The sequence below is a fragment of the Penicillium arizonense genome, assembly GCF_001773325.1.
Source record: "Penicillium arizonense strain CBS 141311 chromosome Unknown PENARI_contig007, whole genome shotgun sequence".
Classification (NCBI taxonomy): domain Eukaryota; kingdom Fungi; phylum Ascomycota; class Eurotiomycetes; order Eurotiales; family Aspergillaceae; genus Penicillium; species Penicillium arizonense.
The window spans coordinates 1,371,898-1,386,948 of NW_019173284.1; the positions used below are offsets into that span (position 1 = coordinate 1,371,898).

Consider the following 15,051-nt stretch of genomic DNA (forward strand, 5'->3'; position numbering starts at 1 on the left):
TACCTCCTTCAGCTCTTGCATCTGTTCTCATCGCTAACTGAAACACTGGCGGTGCAGATGTCATATTTGTCTCTATTTTGAGACTAGGAGTTCCTGCTCATAGAATGCGGTTCAGCTCGGAGTCGGTCAATTCTTTGTATTTTATTAGTGGAATGAATCATGAGCATTTGAGAAGCGTCCCACCGTGTCCCAGTAAAGCTGAAGTGAAAGACAAGGTAGTTCCAAGAAGATATATATATATATTACCAACTGTCTCTTAGTACAAAACAGTTATAATCAACAGTTTATCCGGTCCGATTTACAATGCCAAGACAGTTGAATAAATTACCAAATCATCGCCACACATGTACTCAGGCAAGCTTGTTGTGCCTGACGTTAGCTTCCTTGTTTGCGTGACCGTGCGGGGGATGTTCACGGGTAGTCTCCGCCTTCACGTCACTTGTTTCCTCCCTTGTCATTGAAGACTTCCACGGTCTTTCATCCTTCATTCTCCTTAGTTATTGATCCTTGAACCTCTTGAACATCATTGAGTTTCTTATTACCTTTTCCGAGCTGACGTAGCTTCCATTCCTCCCCGTACGACTGGCGCATGGCCGGTCATCGCTGTTGACAGCATCACCTTGCCAGATATCTTCGATATAGCTACCGACCACTGGTCTTTACCGCAAGATGCGGTGGCCCGAGGCTCTTGCTGCGATCGTTGGGCTGGGCTCTCTTGCGCTCCAGCCCATCGTCGTGGCTGCGCAGGGTGAGACGAAAATCCATGAAAAGGGCCGGTGTGCGATTCGTGGACATTGTGGGAAACAGTCTATATTTGGAGGGGAGCTGCCATGTCCTGATAATAACCTGGCAAAGCAACCGGAGAACTCCGTGCGCGAGAAGCTAGTAAATTTATGTGGCAGCAAATGGAGCGAGGGTCCAGTCTGTTGTAAGGATGAGCAGGTATGATAACCCCAGTTTCTGCCCCCCTACGCCAAACTGCATTCATCATCACATGCCTGTGATGCTAACATGTCAATAGGTTGACGCACTCGCGAAAAACCTCAAACTAGCCGAAGGGATTATCGCGTCCTGTCCGGCCTGCCGAGATAACTTCTTCAACATCTTCTGTACCTTCACTTGCTCGCCCGACCAGTCACTCTTTGTCAATGTGACAAAAACCGAAGAGAAAGGCGACAAGAGATTGGTGACTGAGCTGGATAATATCTGGTCCGAGGAGTACCAAAGCGGCTTCTATGACAGCTGCAAAAGCGTCAAAAACGGTGCATCCGGCGGCAAAGCCATCGATTTTATCGGAGGAGGTGCAAAAGATTATGCAGGCTTTATGAAGTTTTTGGGGGACAAGAAATTCCTTGGAAGTCCATTCCAGATCAACTACCATACAGAGCCTACTGGCTTAGACTCAGAAGGCATGGAGGCTCTATCGATTAAACCAAAGGCTTGCAACGGCCCGGACAAAGCTTTCCGCTGTTCCTGTGTCGACTGCCCAGATGTATGCCCTGAGTTACCTGCCGTGTCTACTCACAATGCGTGCCACGTGGGCCTCCTCCCGTGTCTCTCTTTTGCCGTCATCTTGGTATATTCCACATTCCTACTCTTCGTGATGGCCCTGGCCAGCTATGTGACCTACAAGGAACGCCGGTTCCGCAAACCAGAGCGAGTGCGCCTGCTGCAAGACCCTACGCCCAGCGATGACGAGGATGAAGGGGAAGTCGTCCGCCATGGGGGGTATATCGAACAACCACAAGGGGTGTACAAACTTAACTCTTTACTATCCGCCTTATTCCATCGCATCGGTGGTGCTTGCGCTCGATTCCCGGCAATCACAACATCTTCCAGCGTGATCGTCGTGGTGCTACTGAGCCTGGGCTGGCTGCGCTTCACAGTTGAGACAGATCCTGTTCGCTTGTGGGTAAGTCCATCGTCGGCAGCCGCCCAAGAGAAAGATTTCTTCGATCAGAACTTTGGTCCATTCTACCGAGCTGAACAAGCATTCTTGGTGAACGACCGCCCAGCGAACGATTCTAGACCGCTTCTGGATTATGATACCCTCAACTGGTGGTTCGATGTGGAGTCCCGTGTGCGGCGCATGATCTCCGTGAACCTGGCTCTCAACCTCGACGACATCTGCTTCAAGCCTACCGGTGAAGCCTGTGTTGTGCAGTCTGTCACTGGGTATTTCGGTGGCTCAGCTGGGAACCTTGACCCGGATACCTGGATGGACCGCTTGACTCACTGCACTGAATCACCTGGAGACCCTAGCTGTCTCCCTGACTTCTCGCAGCCTCTCAAGCCAGAAATGATTCTTGGGGGATATGAAGAGACAGGAAACTTTTTAGACTCAAAGGCTCTAATTACCACCTGGGTGGTGAACAACTATGCCCAAGGAACAGATGGCGAAGCAAGGGCCATTGACTGGGAGAATACTTTCCAGGGTATCTTGGGGGTGGTCCAAGAAGAAGCTGCAGAGCGAGGCCTTCGCGTCTCCTTCAATTCCGAGGTCAGCTTGGAGCAAGAACTCAACAAGTCTACCAACACCGATGCGAAAATCGTCGTCATCAGCTATCTGATCATGTTCTTTTACGCCTCGATCGCCTTAGGATCGGCTACGGTTACTTGGCGGTCTTTGTTAACGAACCCGGCCAATGCTCTTGTTCAATCAAAGTTCACACTGGGTATTGCGGGAATTGTCATTGTTTTGATGTCGGTGTCTGCATCAGTCGGTCTGTTCTCCGCGGCCGGAGTCAAGGTGACCTTGATCATCGCCGAAGTCATTCCATTCTTGGTCCTGGCAGTTGGCGTGGATAACATTTTTTTGATTGTTCACGAGTTTGAGCGAGTCAATCTCAGTCACCCCGATGAAGAGATTGATGAACGAGTAGCCCGAGCAGTTAGTCGGATCGGCCCCAGCATTTTCCTGTCTGCCTTGACCGAAACTGTGGCCTTTGCCCTAGGTACTTTCGTCGGTATGCCTGCGGTCAAGAACTTTGCGGCATATGCTGCGGGAGCTGTCTTTATCAACGCCATCCTGCAGGTCACGATGTTCGCCTCCGTATTGGCTCTGAACCAGAGACGCGTCCAGAGTCTTCGTGCAGACTGTCTGCCTTGCCTCACTGTTCGAAAGGCAAGCTCGTTCGGTTTCCCCAACGATTACGATGACCAAGAAGGGGAGAGTAGTCTGCAGACCTTCATTCGCCGTATTTATGCCCCTTTTATTCTGGATCGCCGGGTGAAAGCTGGTGTTATCATTTTCTTCTTGGGCCTTTTGACCGCTGGCCTGGCCCTCATTCCGAAGGTTGCTCTCGGGTTAGATCAGCGGATTGCACTTCCTAGTGACTCGTACCTGATCTCGTACTTCAATGATCTAGATGATTATTTTGGCGTCGGGCCTCCTGTCTACTTTGTGACCCGGAACGTGAATGTCACGCAGCGGAATCACCAGCAACAACTCTGTGGGCGCTTCACTACCTGCGAAGAATATTCCCTACCTTTCATTCTCGAGCAAGAGTCGAAGCGTCCAGACGTGTCCTATCTTGCAGGCTCTGCCGCCAGCTGGATTGATGATTTTTTCTACTGGTTGAATCCCCAGCAAGACTGCTGTAAAGAGGATGGCAAACTTTGCTTCGAGGATCGGATTCCCCCATGGAACATTTCTCTGTATGGAATGCCGGAAGGGTCCGAATTTATCCATTATGCTAAAAAATGGATTGATGCTCCTACCGACGCTTCTTGTCCTCTGGGTGGTAAGGCCCCCTACAGCAACGCTTTGGTCATTAATGACAAGCACGACACGATTGATGCAAGTCATTTCCGTACCAGTCATACACCGCTCCGGAGCCAGGACGCGTTTATTCAGGCGTACATTGCAGCTCGCCGGATTGCAGATGGTATTTCGCAAGAGCACGATATCGATGTCTTCCCTTACTCCAAGTTTTATATCTTCTTCGACCAATATGTTTCCATTGTTCGACTCACCGGTACACTCTTGGGATCGGCCGTTGCCATTATCTTTGTTTTGACCTCTGTGTTACTGGGTTCAATTGCCACCGGTGCTGTCGTTACTACCACGGTGGTCATGACAGTGGTCGATATCATTGGCACGATGGCTATTGCGGGCGTGTCCTTGAACGCCGTGTCTCTTGTCAACCTGGTCATTTGCGTAGGCATTGGCGTTGAATTCTGTGCTCACATTGCTCGAGCATTCATGTTCCCTGCTCGACCCATTATGGAGAAAGTGCCCACCAAATTCCGCGGCAAGGATGCTCGAGCATGGTCGGCATTGGTTAACGTTGGTGGAAGCGTCTTCAGCGGTATCACCATCACCAAGCTCTTGGGTGTTTGCGTTTTAGCCTTTACTCGGAGCAAGATTTTCGAGATTTACTACTTCCGTGTGTGGCTGGCCCTGGTTGTTTTCGCTGCTACCCATGCCCTCATCTTCTTGCCGGTTGCTTTGAGCTACTTTGGCGGCGGTGGTACGTTTTCCTCCGCCCTCAATTTGTTGACTTGCTAACAATTATATAGGTTACTTTGACCCTGCATCTGACGGTGGCCTAGAGGCCAATCTCGCTTCACGCGGCTACCGCTCATTGCTGGTCGATGACGGCTATGACTCCGAAGAATATTAAGCGATGGCTCTTTGGTTTGACGCTGCATTAGTGTGTGGGTCTCCTGAAACGTCCGGATATATGCCCGATGGAGTACACGGTACGCGACGCGCACTGAGAATTTTCTTGTCGCGCAAACTTTTGGGCCACATATGCAAACATGCTAAGGAGTGAAATGGAGTTTTGGTCAGATACTAGGAGAAATTTTGAGGTTCTAGATCTGTATTTTGTTCAATATTGCAGCTGATGGAATCTTCATACATGAGATTGTGACAATTTCGGATACAGGAGCTATAGCCATTTGAATTGAACTAGTTCCTTTAATATCCCTTAACATATTCACATATTATCCCTTACAATCCCTTCATAACAGCCGATTCACAACGTCATCTCAATTTGCCAAAATCGCGTGTTGACTGTTGTTCCCGCACTAAGCCCCATTGGGCGACAACCCACTCCCCTAACTTTTTTTTTTCTTCCGCTCCGTTTCTGTTTTCTTCTCTCCCCCACTACTCTCCTTTTTTTCCTTCCTCCCATCTTTCTTTTCTTTTTCTGTCCATATTGCTTTGTGATACCCCCTTTGAGTTGTTTGTCTAAGACAAACTGCTCAATTTTACGACTGGCCTGAGCTTGTAAAGGCCTGGGACAACTGACCGTTGGTCCGAAAAAATTTCATATCTATCCATCATGGATCAACAACGATTCCTGCAGCAATTGCAGGTCATCCTGAACCGTAAGTCATACCTTGACCCCCTGCAGCTAAGGACATTTTCGCTAACCCTCGCATACAGCCACCCAGGGTAACGTCAAGGAGGCCACCGGAATCTTGCAAAAGGAGTACTACAACAAGCCCGAGGCCCTTGTTTTCCTTATTCAGATCGCCACCAGCCATGAGGACCAGAACCTGCGTCAGCTCGCTGCTGTCGAGTCGCGTTCGCTCGTTGCCAAGCACTGGGTGAAGGTTTCTGCTGACCAGAAGCCCCAGATCCGTGAGCAGCTGCTTCGTTCTACCATGGGCGAGAGCTCTTCTCTCGTCCAGCACTCCATCGCTCAGATTATCTCCGCTGTTGCGAAGATTGACTTGAACGACGGCGAGTGGGCTGACCTGCCCAACATCCTGCTGCAGGCTGGCAACAGTGGCAACCAAGCCGAGCGTGCCGTGGCTATCTACATTCTCTTCACCATCCTGGATACCATTGGTGAGGGCTTCGAGGAGAAGTTCTCCGACCTTTTCAGCCTTTTCAACAAGACCATCCGCGACCCCGAGAGTGCTGAGGTCCGCATCAACACCATGCTCTCCCTGAGCAAGCTTGCTATGCACCTTGACTCCGAGGAGGATGAGGCTCCCGTCAAGGCCTTCCAGGATATGGTCCCCGCCATGGTTGCCATCCTCAAGGACTCCATTGATCAGCAAGAGGACGGTCACGTCATGCAGACTTTCGAGGTCTTCCAGACTCTGCTTGGCTGCGACCCTGCCCTGCTTACTGTACACCTCAAGGACCTGGTCATGTTCATGAACCAGATCTCTGCCAACACCGAGGTTGATGAGGATGTCCGCACCCAGGCCATCAGCTTCCTGATGACCACTATCCAATACCGCAAGCTCAAGGTTCAGGGTATGCGTATCGGTGAGGAGCTCACCCGTACTGCTCTTCAGATCGTTACGGAGCTCGGTGACACCGCCCTTGGTGATGATGATATTACCCCTGCGCGCTCCGCCCTTGGCCTGCTCGACATGCTCTCCCAGAGCTTGCCTCCCAGCCAGGTCGTTGTTCCCCTGCTCCAGGCCCTTGGCCAATACTTCAACAACTCCAACCCTGACTACCGTCGCGCCGGTATCATGGCCCTTGGCATGTGCGTAGAGGGTGCCCCTGACTTCATCAGCACCCAGATGAAAGAGATCTTCCCCATGGTTCTCCAACTTCTTGCCGATCAGGAGCCCAAGGTCCGTCAGGCCTCCCTGCACGCTGTCGCTCGCCTTGCCGAGGATCTCGTTGAGGACCTCAGCGCCGAGCACGCTCGCCTCATGCCCCTGCTCTTCCAGAACCTGGCCAGCGCCATGCAGGAGTACAACGGTGAGGAGGAAGGTCCCACTGTCGACATCATCAAAGCTGGTATCAGCGCTATTGATGCCGTCGTTGACGGTCTTGATGAGAAGGACGTTGCTCCCTACCAGTCCGAGCTTGTTCCTATCCTCCACAAGCTCTTTAAGGCTCCCGACTTCAAGATCAAGGCCCTTGCTGCCGGTGCTCTTGGATCGCTGGCCTCCTCTGCCGGTGACTCCTTCCTCTCCTTCTTCGACGAGTCCATGCACCTTCTCCAGGAGTTCGCTGCCGTCAAGGACAGCGAGGACGAGCTCGACCTCCGTGCCAGTGTCACCGACTCTATGGGTGAGATGGCCGCCGCTGCTGGCCCCGAGCGCTACCAGCCCTACGTTGAGCCTCTCATGCGCGCTACTGAGGAGGCTCTGCACCTTGGTCACTCCCGTCTCAAGGAAAGCACCTACATCTTCTGGGGTGCTATGGCTAAGGTCTACGGCGAGCACTTCTCTCCTTTCCTTGAGGGTGTCGTGAAGGGTCTGTTCGACTGCATTGAGCAGGATGAGGACGACCTTGATGTCGACCTCGGCACTTCCGCCAAGGATCTCGTTGGCCAGGAAGTCACCTTCAACGGCCGCAAGGTCAAGGTTGCAAGCGCTGATGACGAGGATGATGGTGAGATCGAGGATGTCGATCTTGAGGACGAGGATGACTGGGATGATATTACCGCCACTACACCCATGTCCCTCGAGAAAGAGATCGCTGTTGAGGTCATCGGTGACCTTGTCACCCACACTCGTAGCTCCTTCCTGCCTTACTTTGAGAAGACCATCGAGACTGTCATGCCACTTGCTGAGCACCCTTACGAGGGTGTCCGCAAGAGCACCATCAGCACTCTGCACCGCTCTTACGCTATGCTCTTCACCATCGCCGAGGAGACTGGCCAGATGCCCAAGTGGCAGCCTGGCTTGCCCCTTCAGGTCCAGCCTGCCAAGGAGGTCCAGAAGTTCGGCGAGATCCTCATGACTGCCACCGTCAAGATGTGGACCGAAGAGGACGACCGGTACGTTTTATACATTACCCTGTTTCTTTCGTTATTCCCTTTGCACGTCACGTTTCTATGATGAACTTTTTCCGCTTAACCCAGCTCACTTTGACGCGCAAAAGTCGCGATTGATGTAAACGGCGAAGTCTACAGTCTGAGAAACATTCCTACTACCTTTTTATTCACTCATCGATTTGTCGAGAATTGATTGCTAATGGTGAATACTAGTGCTACTGTCGCAGATATCAACCGCAACATGGCTGAGAATCTCCGCTTCTGCGGTCCCGCCCTCATTGCCAATGAGACCATGCTTCACAACGTGATCCAGATGGTGACCGACATCATCACCAAGCAGCACCCTTGCCAGCTTGAGTTCGGTCCCGAAGAGGAGACCCTTGAGGCTGGCGAAGAAACCTCCGAGTTCGACTGGGTTGTCGTCGACACGGCCCTGGATGTTGTTTCCGGCATGGCCGCCGCCATGGGTCAGAGCTTCGCTGAGCTCTGGAAGGTATTCGAGAAGACTATTCTCCGCTACGCTGGTAGTACCGAGTCCCTCGAGCGTGCCACCGCTGTCGGTGTTCTCGCTGAGTGCATCAACGGCATGGGGGCCGCCGTGACTCCTTTCACTGGTACATTCCTGAAGCTGCTGCTTCACCGTCTGGCCGACGAGGATCCTCAGACCAAGTCCAACGCTGCTTACGCCGTTGGTCGTCTCGTCCAGCACTCCAACGCGGATGCCGAGATCACCAAGGAGTTCCCCACCATCCTCAGCCGTCTCGGTGGCTGCCTCGAGATGGATGTTTCCCGTCTGCAGGACAACGCCACTGGCTGTGTCAGCCGCATGATCCTTCGCCACCGTGACAGCGTGCCCACCAAGGAGGTTCTCCCTGCTCTCGTCAACATTCTTCCCCTGAAGAACGACTTCGAGGAAAACGAGCCCCTCTACCGCATGATCTGCCAGATGTACAAGTGGGAGGATGCCACCATCCGTGAACTCACCCCCAACCTGCTCCCCGTCTTCCAGGCTGTCCTGACTGGTGACGAGGACCAGCTCGAGGATGAGCGTCGCGCCGAGCTCATTGAGCTTGTCAAGTGGCTCAACCAGATGCAGGCTGGTGCCGCCCCCTGGGTGGAGCAGCTGTAAAGGCTGCCTGCTTCTGTTATGGATTGATGAACAAAAAGGATATATAATGGATAGACGGATATGGCTTGGAAGCCCAAGATGACTAGACGATACCCCGGTCACTGTGGCGATGATTGATGAACACCTCAAAAGTTGCTGCTGTACATACTGTCAATGACTGCATGCTTTGATTCTACACTTCGAATTTCGTAACCGTCCAACTTTCCCTGTAACCTCGTACAACCTTCATTGTCTCCCCAGGCTTCATGAGGTAGACCCTGTGACGTGTGTGGCTGGCCCGTTTTGATCGACACAAAAAGCAGCGTGGGAGATATTTCCAGGACTAAGTCGTCGGGCATTCGATCTCATTCTTGGGTTTTAATTTCGGCAGTTTCAGTCTAAAGTGGGATACAGAGGATATATGGTTGCCTGCTTGGCCTATATCTCCTCCCTTCTTCATTTCCCCAACCCGCTGTCTTCAGCCCTACACACTTTTGACTCGAGGCTTTGACCTGAGGTAAGCTTCTAAGTTATTTCGTATTGATCGTGTTGCTCATCTAATCGCGATGTATACCAGTTCCAACACCTCTCTCCACCATGGCTGTCACCTCCGTCTCCGAGCCTTTCAACTTCACCCTCCCTTCTAGCAGCTCCGGTGGCTCGATTAAAAAGCCCATCAAGTCTGTTTCCAAGCCCTGCTTCGGATGTGACTGCGGAGATGAAGAGTGCGACTGCTGTATCTGCACTGTGATGTGAACTGGCTGCCATCGGCCACGATACACCTCTATTCGGATCGAGCGCCCCCGTTTCCTCCACTTTTTTCCAGTTCCTCGGGATATCCTTGCGGTTGAACCTCGTCTGACCGCACAGAGCGGCACAAACAAGAATGATATCAGCGTTCGGGATTTAATTTCCCTGGATTCTGCACACCTACGCGATACCAGGACGTCCATTCCAGCCATAATGTACCGTCTATCTAATACATCAGAACCCTTTGTCTATCATTCCATCTACTTCCACCATCTCCAGGTTTTGTTCTCTCCAACTATAGAAACTCTAAATCTCGCAAATGGCTGAGTTAGCGGGGTATCGTTCTATCTTAGTCAGCGGGATGCAGCGGAGTTCCCCTCTCCGAGCATCCAGTCCTGTAGACATCATTCCAATGGATCCTTCAAACGCAGTTGAACCCCGTAAGAGGGCCGCCCGTGCTTGTGATTCATGCTACAAGCGAAAGGTATGTCTTATGACCCTCTAGCCGATTCCGCCGCTAATACCGCCAAGATTAAATGCGACGCCGCCGTTCCGCAGTGTAATTGGTGCAGCCACCACAATATTCCTTGCACGTTCGATCGAGTAGTGCACAGGAAAAGGAAAGGTGGTGATGATGAGGGGTCAGTCACCCCCTGTCCCCTTTGTACGTCCTGTACATGTGTCTGACCAATATAGTCGCCCCAAAGTCTCACGGCTGTCGGAGCGAATTAGCCGCATTGAGAGGCTGCTAGCCGAGAATTTGACGCGACATCAAATATCAGGTACACTACTATTCAGAAAATTATTTAACAACGTCCTCATTGACACCGAACAGAATGTGAGGATACGTCTCAATCTCCTCGGGCCAGTACAACGGCCAGCAATTCCCCCAACACCCATCAGCCCCCAGACTCGTCATCAGCTCGCGTTCATTTCGCAGGAAAAGAATTGGGCGTCATCAGCCTACTTACTGGCACGCCATTTCTTTTCCCTGAGGGTCGGGCATGGATTGAAGCTCGTACAGGGCAAAGTATTCCAATTGACAGACTCAGCCCAGCACGAGCACCATGGGAAAAAGAGCGCGGCCAGAGTTTCAATACCCTTCTGATGAATATGAATGCTCTCAATCCATTCGAATTACCTGACTTCGGGGTCTTGCAGGTCCACCTCGAGGCATTCAAGGCCTCAAAGGTGATGCGACGCATCTTTCCCATCATAGATTTTGAACTCTTTGATGAGACCATCAGAACAGCTTACAAACATCCGGGTCCAACCTTCGGCTATGGACAAGCTAGTGCGCGAGTCTCTGTCATTGCCTTTATTAGCTTCGCTTCTCGCCTTCCTCTTGTGAAGGAAATGGTTGCTGCTCTGAACATAGCTCCAGTTGACCATGATCTACTTGCTACGAGAGCACAGTTTTTGATGCCTCAAGTGCTTCAAGAGAGTCCTAGTCTGGACTCTGCCCAGGCTCTCACCATGTTGGTAAGTTAGCTCCTCAATTTGTATATGCTACTTTGACAACTGACTGGTGACTAGACTCTCGTTGAACTATCGGCTGGAAATATGCAGGCAACAAATTACTATGCCGGAATCACAGCACGATTGATTTTTATGCTTGGTGGGAACGTACCGGACGGCCAGCCCTATTCGTTTGATAAACGCCGCCAGCAGAAGGACCAACAAATACGAAACTTATTCTGGATCTGCTACACAATGGACAAAGATATTTCGCTCCGCACCGGCCAGCCGCCTACGATCAGCGATGAAAACTGTGACCTGACACTGCCGCCGGGCTATCTCGAACGAGCATTCCTGGACGTGGAAGACGAGGATGCGCCGTTCCTGGGACCAGTCTTCCCCTTTGACCTACGTCTGAGCATAATCAAGGCTCGCGCGCACAGAGAGCTCTATTCAGTGAGCAGTCTTCGAAAATCCGATGCCGAGCTCCTCAAGTCAATTCGGGAACTAGATGACGAGCTTGAAGAGTGGCGTCTTTCGGTTCCTCCGACGTGGCGTCCAACCATGTCCTTTTCTCCGGAGACATCTGATCCCAATATGGGTATGCACAGTGTCATGCTGCGGTTGAATTATCATTTGTGCATGGCTATCATTCACCAAGCAAGTGGTAGGTGTAAATCATGGATGGAAGGGCAAAGTGGCATGGTGGATGGAGTGAGTTCGAGCATGGCTCTTTCGGTAGAGGCCAGTCGATCAAGTCTCTGTTACCTCGAGGCGGCAGAACATGTGGTGGTCGATGGGGTATTCTGGTAAGTGGTCTATTACTTACTGTCCACAGGTCAAAGCTAACTGTTCTAGGACCCTCATCTTCTACCCCATGTCTGCACTACTCACCATCTTCTGCAGCATCCTTCAAAACCCACTGGATCCACATTCGCGCGAAGATTTGGACCGACTAAAGGTTGCCACTGTCATGATGGAGCGTGTATTTTCACGAAAACTGCCAGAGAATGAGCTTGTGCACTTCAAGATGGTCGCCGACTTCGTTATGGAGTTGAAGCGACTAGCTGAATGTGCCATTGACAAGGCCTGGGCAGAGCAGCGTGCCAGCCACATGGTGAAATGATTGAGGGATCTTTTCCGGTGACTGGCCACCACTTGATACACGGTTACGGGCTATCAATAATAGGATTTACGATGACATGAATTGTATTATGCATGAAATATTTGGTAGATTTCTTCAGTGATGCTACCGACATAGTTTCATACACACTAATCAAAGGAAACTACCATTCAATCCATTTGGTCGAGTAGAATCCTCGCCCCTGCTATTATGCAGGCAACAGAAGGCAATTTACTTCATTCCACGGTCAGAACAGACTGCCACCCTGGCTACCTGAGCTGAGGGGATGGATTTGGGGCAGTCGATCACAATCCACTGTATGGCGCAAGGTTAGGAGCTTCCTGATGGTCGAGGCTTGCAGCTCTTATCAAAAGCCGTGCAGGGGTAGCACGACCCACATGACATGCAATTCATACATTCGTGGTCACTATCATGATGAGATGGGGTCTCATGCCCATGCCGCCAGTCGAGACTGTAACGAACTTCATTGCCAATTTGGGTACCCTTTTTCTTGGGAGACTGCATCGCTCGGGTGTATATTCATGGCCAAGCTTGACGCTTTGTAAGCCAGGTAACCAGCGCGATATCATTTTAAAGAGATGGTTGAACCAGTCCAGTTGTTCAATCCGTAGACGAAAATTTTGTGGCGTATAAATCAAGCACCAATGATTTCACTCCTCTTTGCCGAGTAAATCCCAAATCAGCCGAGAGTGGGCATCTGCCTTCTCCTTCAGCGCTATGCTCGGGTTGGTATTCTCCGTAGATTCGATGGAGCCCACGCGGTTGCCTTCAGCTTGCAACTGATCCAGGACACCCTCGACCTCTGCCTTGACCTTGTCCATTTGCTTGATTTCCTCGCGAGTGTGGCTGAGCTGCTCTTCCATCATCATGATGAGTGATTCGCGGGCCTGATGCGGGCGGTAGAGGTTGAGAAGATGGTGGGCGTTGATAAATAGGTTGCGCATATCCTCCACCTTGGATTGATATTGCTCTGGGGACACTGATAGAATCCCGACGAATTCCAGGAAATTGAGGAGGAGGGACTTGCTGATCTTGAGAAGGTAATAGGCATGGTTGAGAGGAGGTGAGGGCTGCGAAGGGTCCTGGTCGGCGTCGGCTGTGGCAGGTTCTGGGTAGAGCTGTTCAATTCCCTGGTCTTTCAATGATGGCAACACGGTCGACATCTTAAGTCACAGTCAGTCATCTTCTACTGTAGGACATCTCAGGTAGAGGGACAAACCGTTTGCAATTCCCCAAAGACGCTATACTGCCCCGTTGGAATATCCGGGGGCACGAGATATCTAAGCTCATCTGGGATCTCTAGAGCGCGCAGCTCTGCTGCTGACCATTCCTTCTTCTTGTTTGGCCGGCCATCTTCGTCCTTGGAAGCTTCGGCTTTGATATGCTCGAGCTTGTCGAGATTCTCGCGTGTAAAGTGTTTCCACAGCGGTGGTGGGGGCGCAAAAGCTGTAGGAACAGGTGGCTGACTCGGATCAGCCATGATCTGGGTGTGGGCAAGCGAAGATTGAAAGAAGAACGAAGGCGCAGGTGAAGGAAGATGAAGGTGAGTGGAGAGCGGTATGGTCCGTGCGGCCGCAATGTGTCGACAACCTGCGCCGCTTCAATTTCTGACCGACTCGGGGTTTCTGGAGATATCCGGAGTACATCGACATGCCTCACAATGGTTTGGGGAATGAGTCAACCCCAATTCTACAGCGCGTTGGGCTCGCCGGGGCCGCTGCTCGTTTTGCGCAACGCTCCTATGCCGCCGACTACATCGCATTGGGGTTTCTAGTAGCAGGTTGGGTCTTGGTAAGTCGCATTACCAGCTGGTTTATATGATACTAACTGTCAGATGTTTAGGTGCAACTCATGGAGCCATTTCATCGCATGTTTTCCCTCGACAATAGGGCCATCCAGTACCCATTTGCTGTTCATGAACGAGTCCCTGTTTGTGAGTCCTCCGCAATCGCATAACCTACACATCTGTTGCTGATAGATCTAGTGTGGTCTGTTATATTCGCCGGCGTCATTCCTTTTCTCATCATCCTTACTTGGTCCGCAATGTGTCGTCCCGGTGTGCAAAAGACACAAGTAACGATACTTGGGCTTCTCGTCGCCTTGATGTTGACATCGCTCCTCACGGACATAATCAAGAATGCGGTGGGAAGGCCACGTCCAGACTTACTATCACGCTGCAAACCCTCTCGAGGTACATCGAACAATGCGCTGGTCGCATGGACCGTCTGCACAGAACCAAACCAGCACATTCTACAAGAGGGATGGAGGAGCTTTCCTAGTGGACACAGCAGCTTCTCCTTTGGTGGTCTGGGTTACCTATCTCTGTGAGTACTGGTCAGCCCCAACCCCGAGAAACTTCAATCTTACCAATATATAGTTTCTTGTGCGGTCAAATGCACGTCTTCAGGCCCCGCACGGATCTTGGGCGTTGTCTGTTGGCATTCTTTCCATTGCTATGTGCTCTGTTGGTTGCCATCTCACGTTTGGATGATTATCGACACGATGTCTACGATGTAACATGCGGAGGACTTCTGGGCATGTTGATAGCCTGGTTCTCCTACCGCCGTTACTATCCGCCACTGCGCTCGGTTCTGTGTGATATCCCCTATGACAAATCGGACCTCGCTGGACCGGACGGCTTTACTAGGTTGGATGACGAGGAGCAGGCTCTGTCGCTGCCATTCAATCCACGTTCTGGCCCGTCTCAGGAGAGCTATCAGCTTGACGAAACCGAGCCATCTCGATGAACTGAGTATATTGACTATACATAAATTTTACCCAATGTTCTCTAAAACTGAAATAATCACATTGGCGGTTCTATCTTGTCAAGATCTCTTGGCTCTCCCATGCAAGCAGTTGAGTATCGTAAGGCATAATCTATTGAGCGA

The 15,051-nt window shown here is 51.3% G+C and overlaps 5 protein-coding genes across 5 annotated transcripts; 4 read left to right on the plus strand and 1 right to left on the minus strand.

Annotated features, from left to right (window-relative positions):
• Positions 1-669: 669 nt before the first annotated feature.
• On the plus strand, positions 670-4,625 carry ncr1 (sphingolipid transporter NCR1; the record flags this gene model as incomplete). The annotated part of the gene is made up of 4 exons (XM_022630802.1): positions 670-776; positions 903-942; positions 1,022-4,472; positions 4,522-4,625. 4 exons carry the CDS (start codon positions 670-672, stop codon positions 4,623-4,625), a joined length of 3,702 nt encoding a protein of 1,233 aa, XP_022489022.1.
• Positions 4,626-5,291: 666 nt separating this feature from the next.
• Positions 5,292-8,832, plus strand: PENARI_c007G06460 (putative importin beta-4 subunit; the record flags this gene model as incomplete). Its single annotated transcript, XM_022630983.1, has 3 exons — positions 5,292-5,337; positions 5,396-7,706; positions 7,917-8,832. The coding sequence occupies 3 exons, from the start codon at positions 5,292-5,294 to the stop codon at positions 8,830-8,832; spliced, it is 3,273 nt and encodes a 1,090-aa protein (XP_022489290.1).
• Positions 8,833-9,408: 576 nt separating this feature from the next.
• On the plus strand, positions 9,409-12,145 carry PENARI_c007G00844 (putative C6 transcription factor; the record flags this gene model as incomplete). Its single annotated transcript, XM_022630716.1, has 4 exons — positions 9,409-9,536; positions 10,614-11,043; positions 11,098-11,828; positions 11,878-12,145. 4 exons carry the CDS (start codon positions 9,409-9,411, stop codon positions 12,143-12,145), a joined length of 1,557 nt encoding a protein of 518 aa, XP_022489301.1.
• Positions 12,146-12,813: 668 nt separating this feature from the next.
• Positions 12,814-13,643, minus strand: med7 (mediator complex subunit MED7; the record flags this gene model as incomplete). The annotated part of the gene is made up of 2 exons (XM_022631009.1): positions 12,814-13,326; positions 13,383-13,643. The coding sequence occupies 2 exons, from the start codon at positions 13,641-13,643 to the stop codon at positions 12,814-12,816; spliced, it is 774 nt and encodes a 257-aa protein (XP_022489322.1).
• A 170-nt stretch (positions 13,644-13,813) lies between these two features.
• On the plus strand, positions 13,814-14,910 carry PENARI_c007G11229 (phosphatase PAP2 family protein; the record flags this gene model as incomplete). Its single annotated transcript, XM_022631207.1, has 4 exons — positions 13,814-13,954; positions 14,006-14,096; positions 14,148-14,487; positions 14,541-14,910. 4 exons carry the CDS (start codon positions 13,814-13,816, stop codon positions 14,908-14,910), a joined length of 942 nt encoding a protein of 313 aa, XP_022489406.1.
• Between the last annotated feature and the right edge of the window lie 141 nt (positions 14,911-15,051).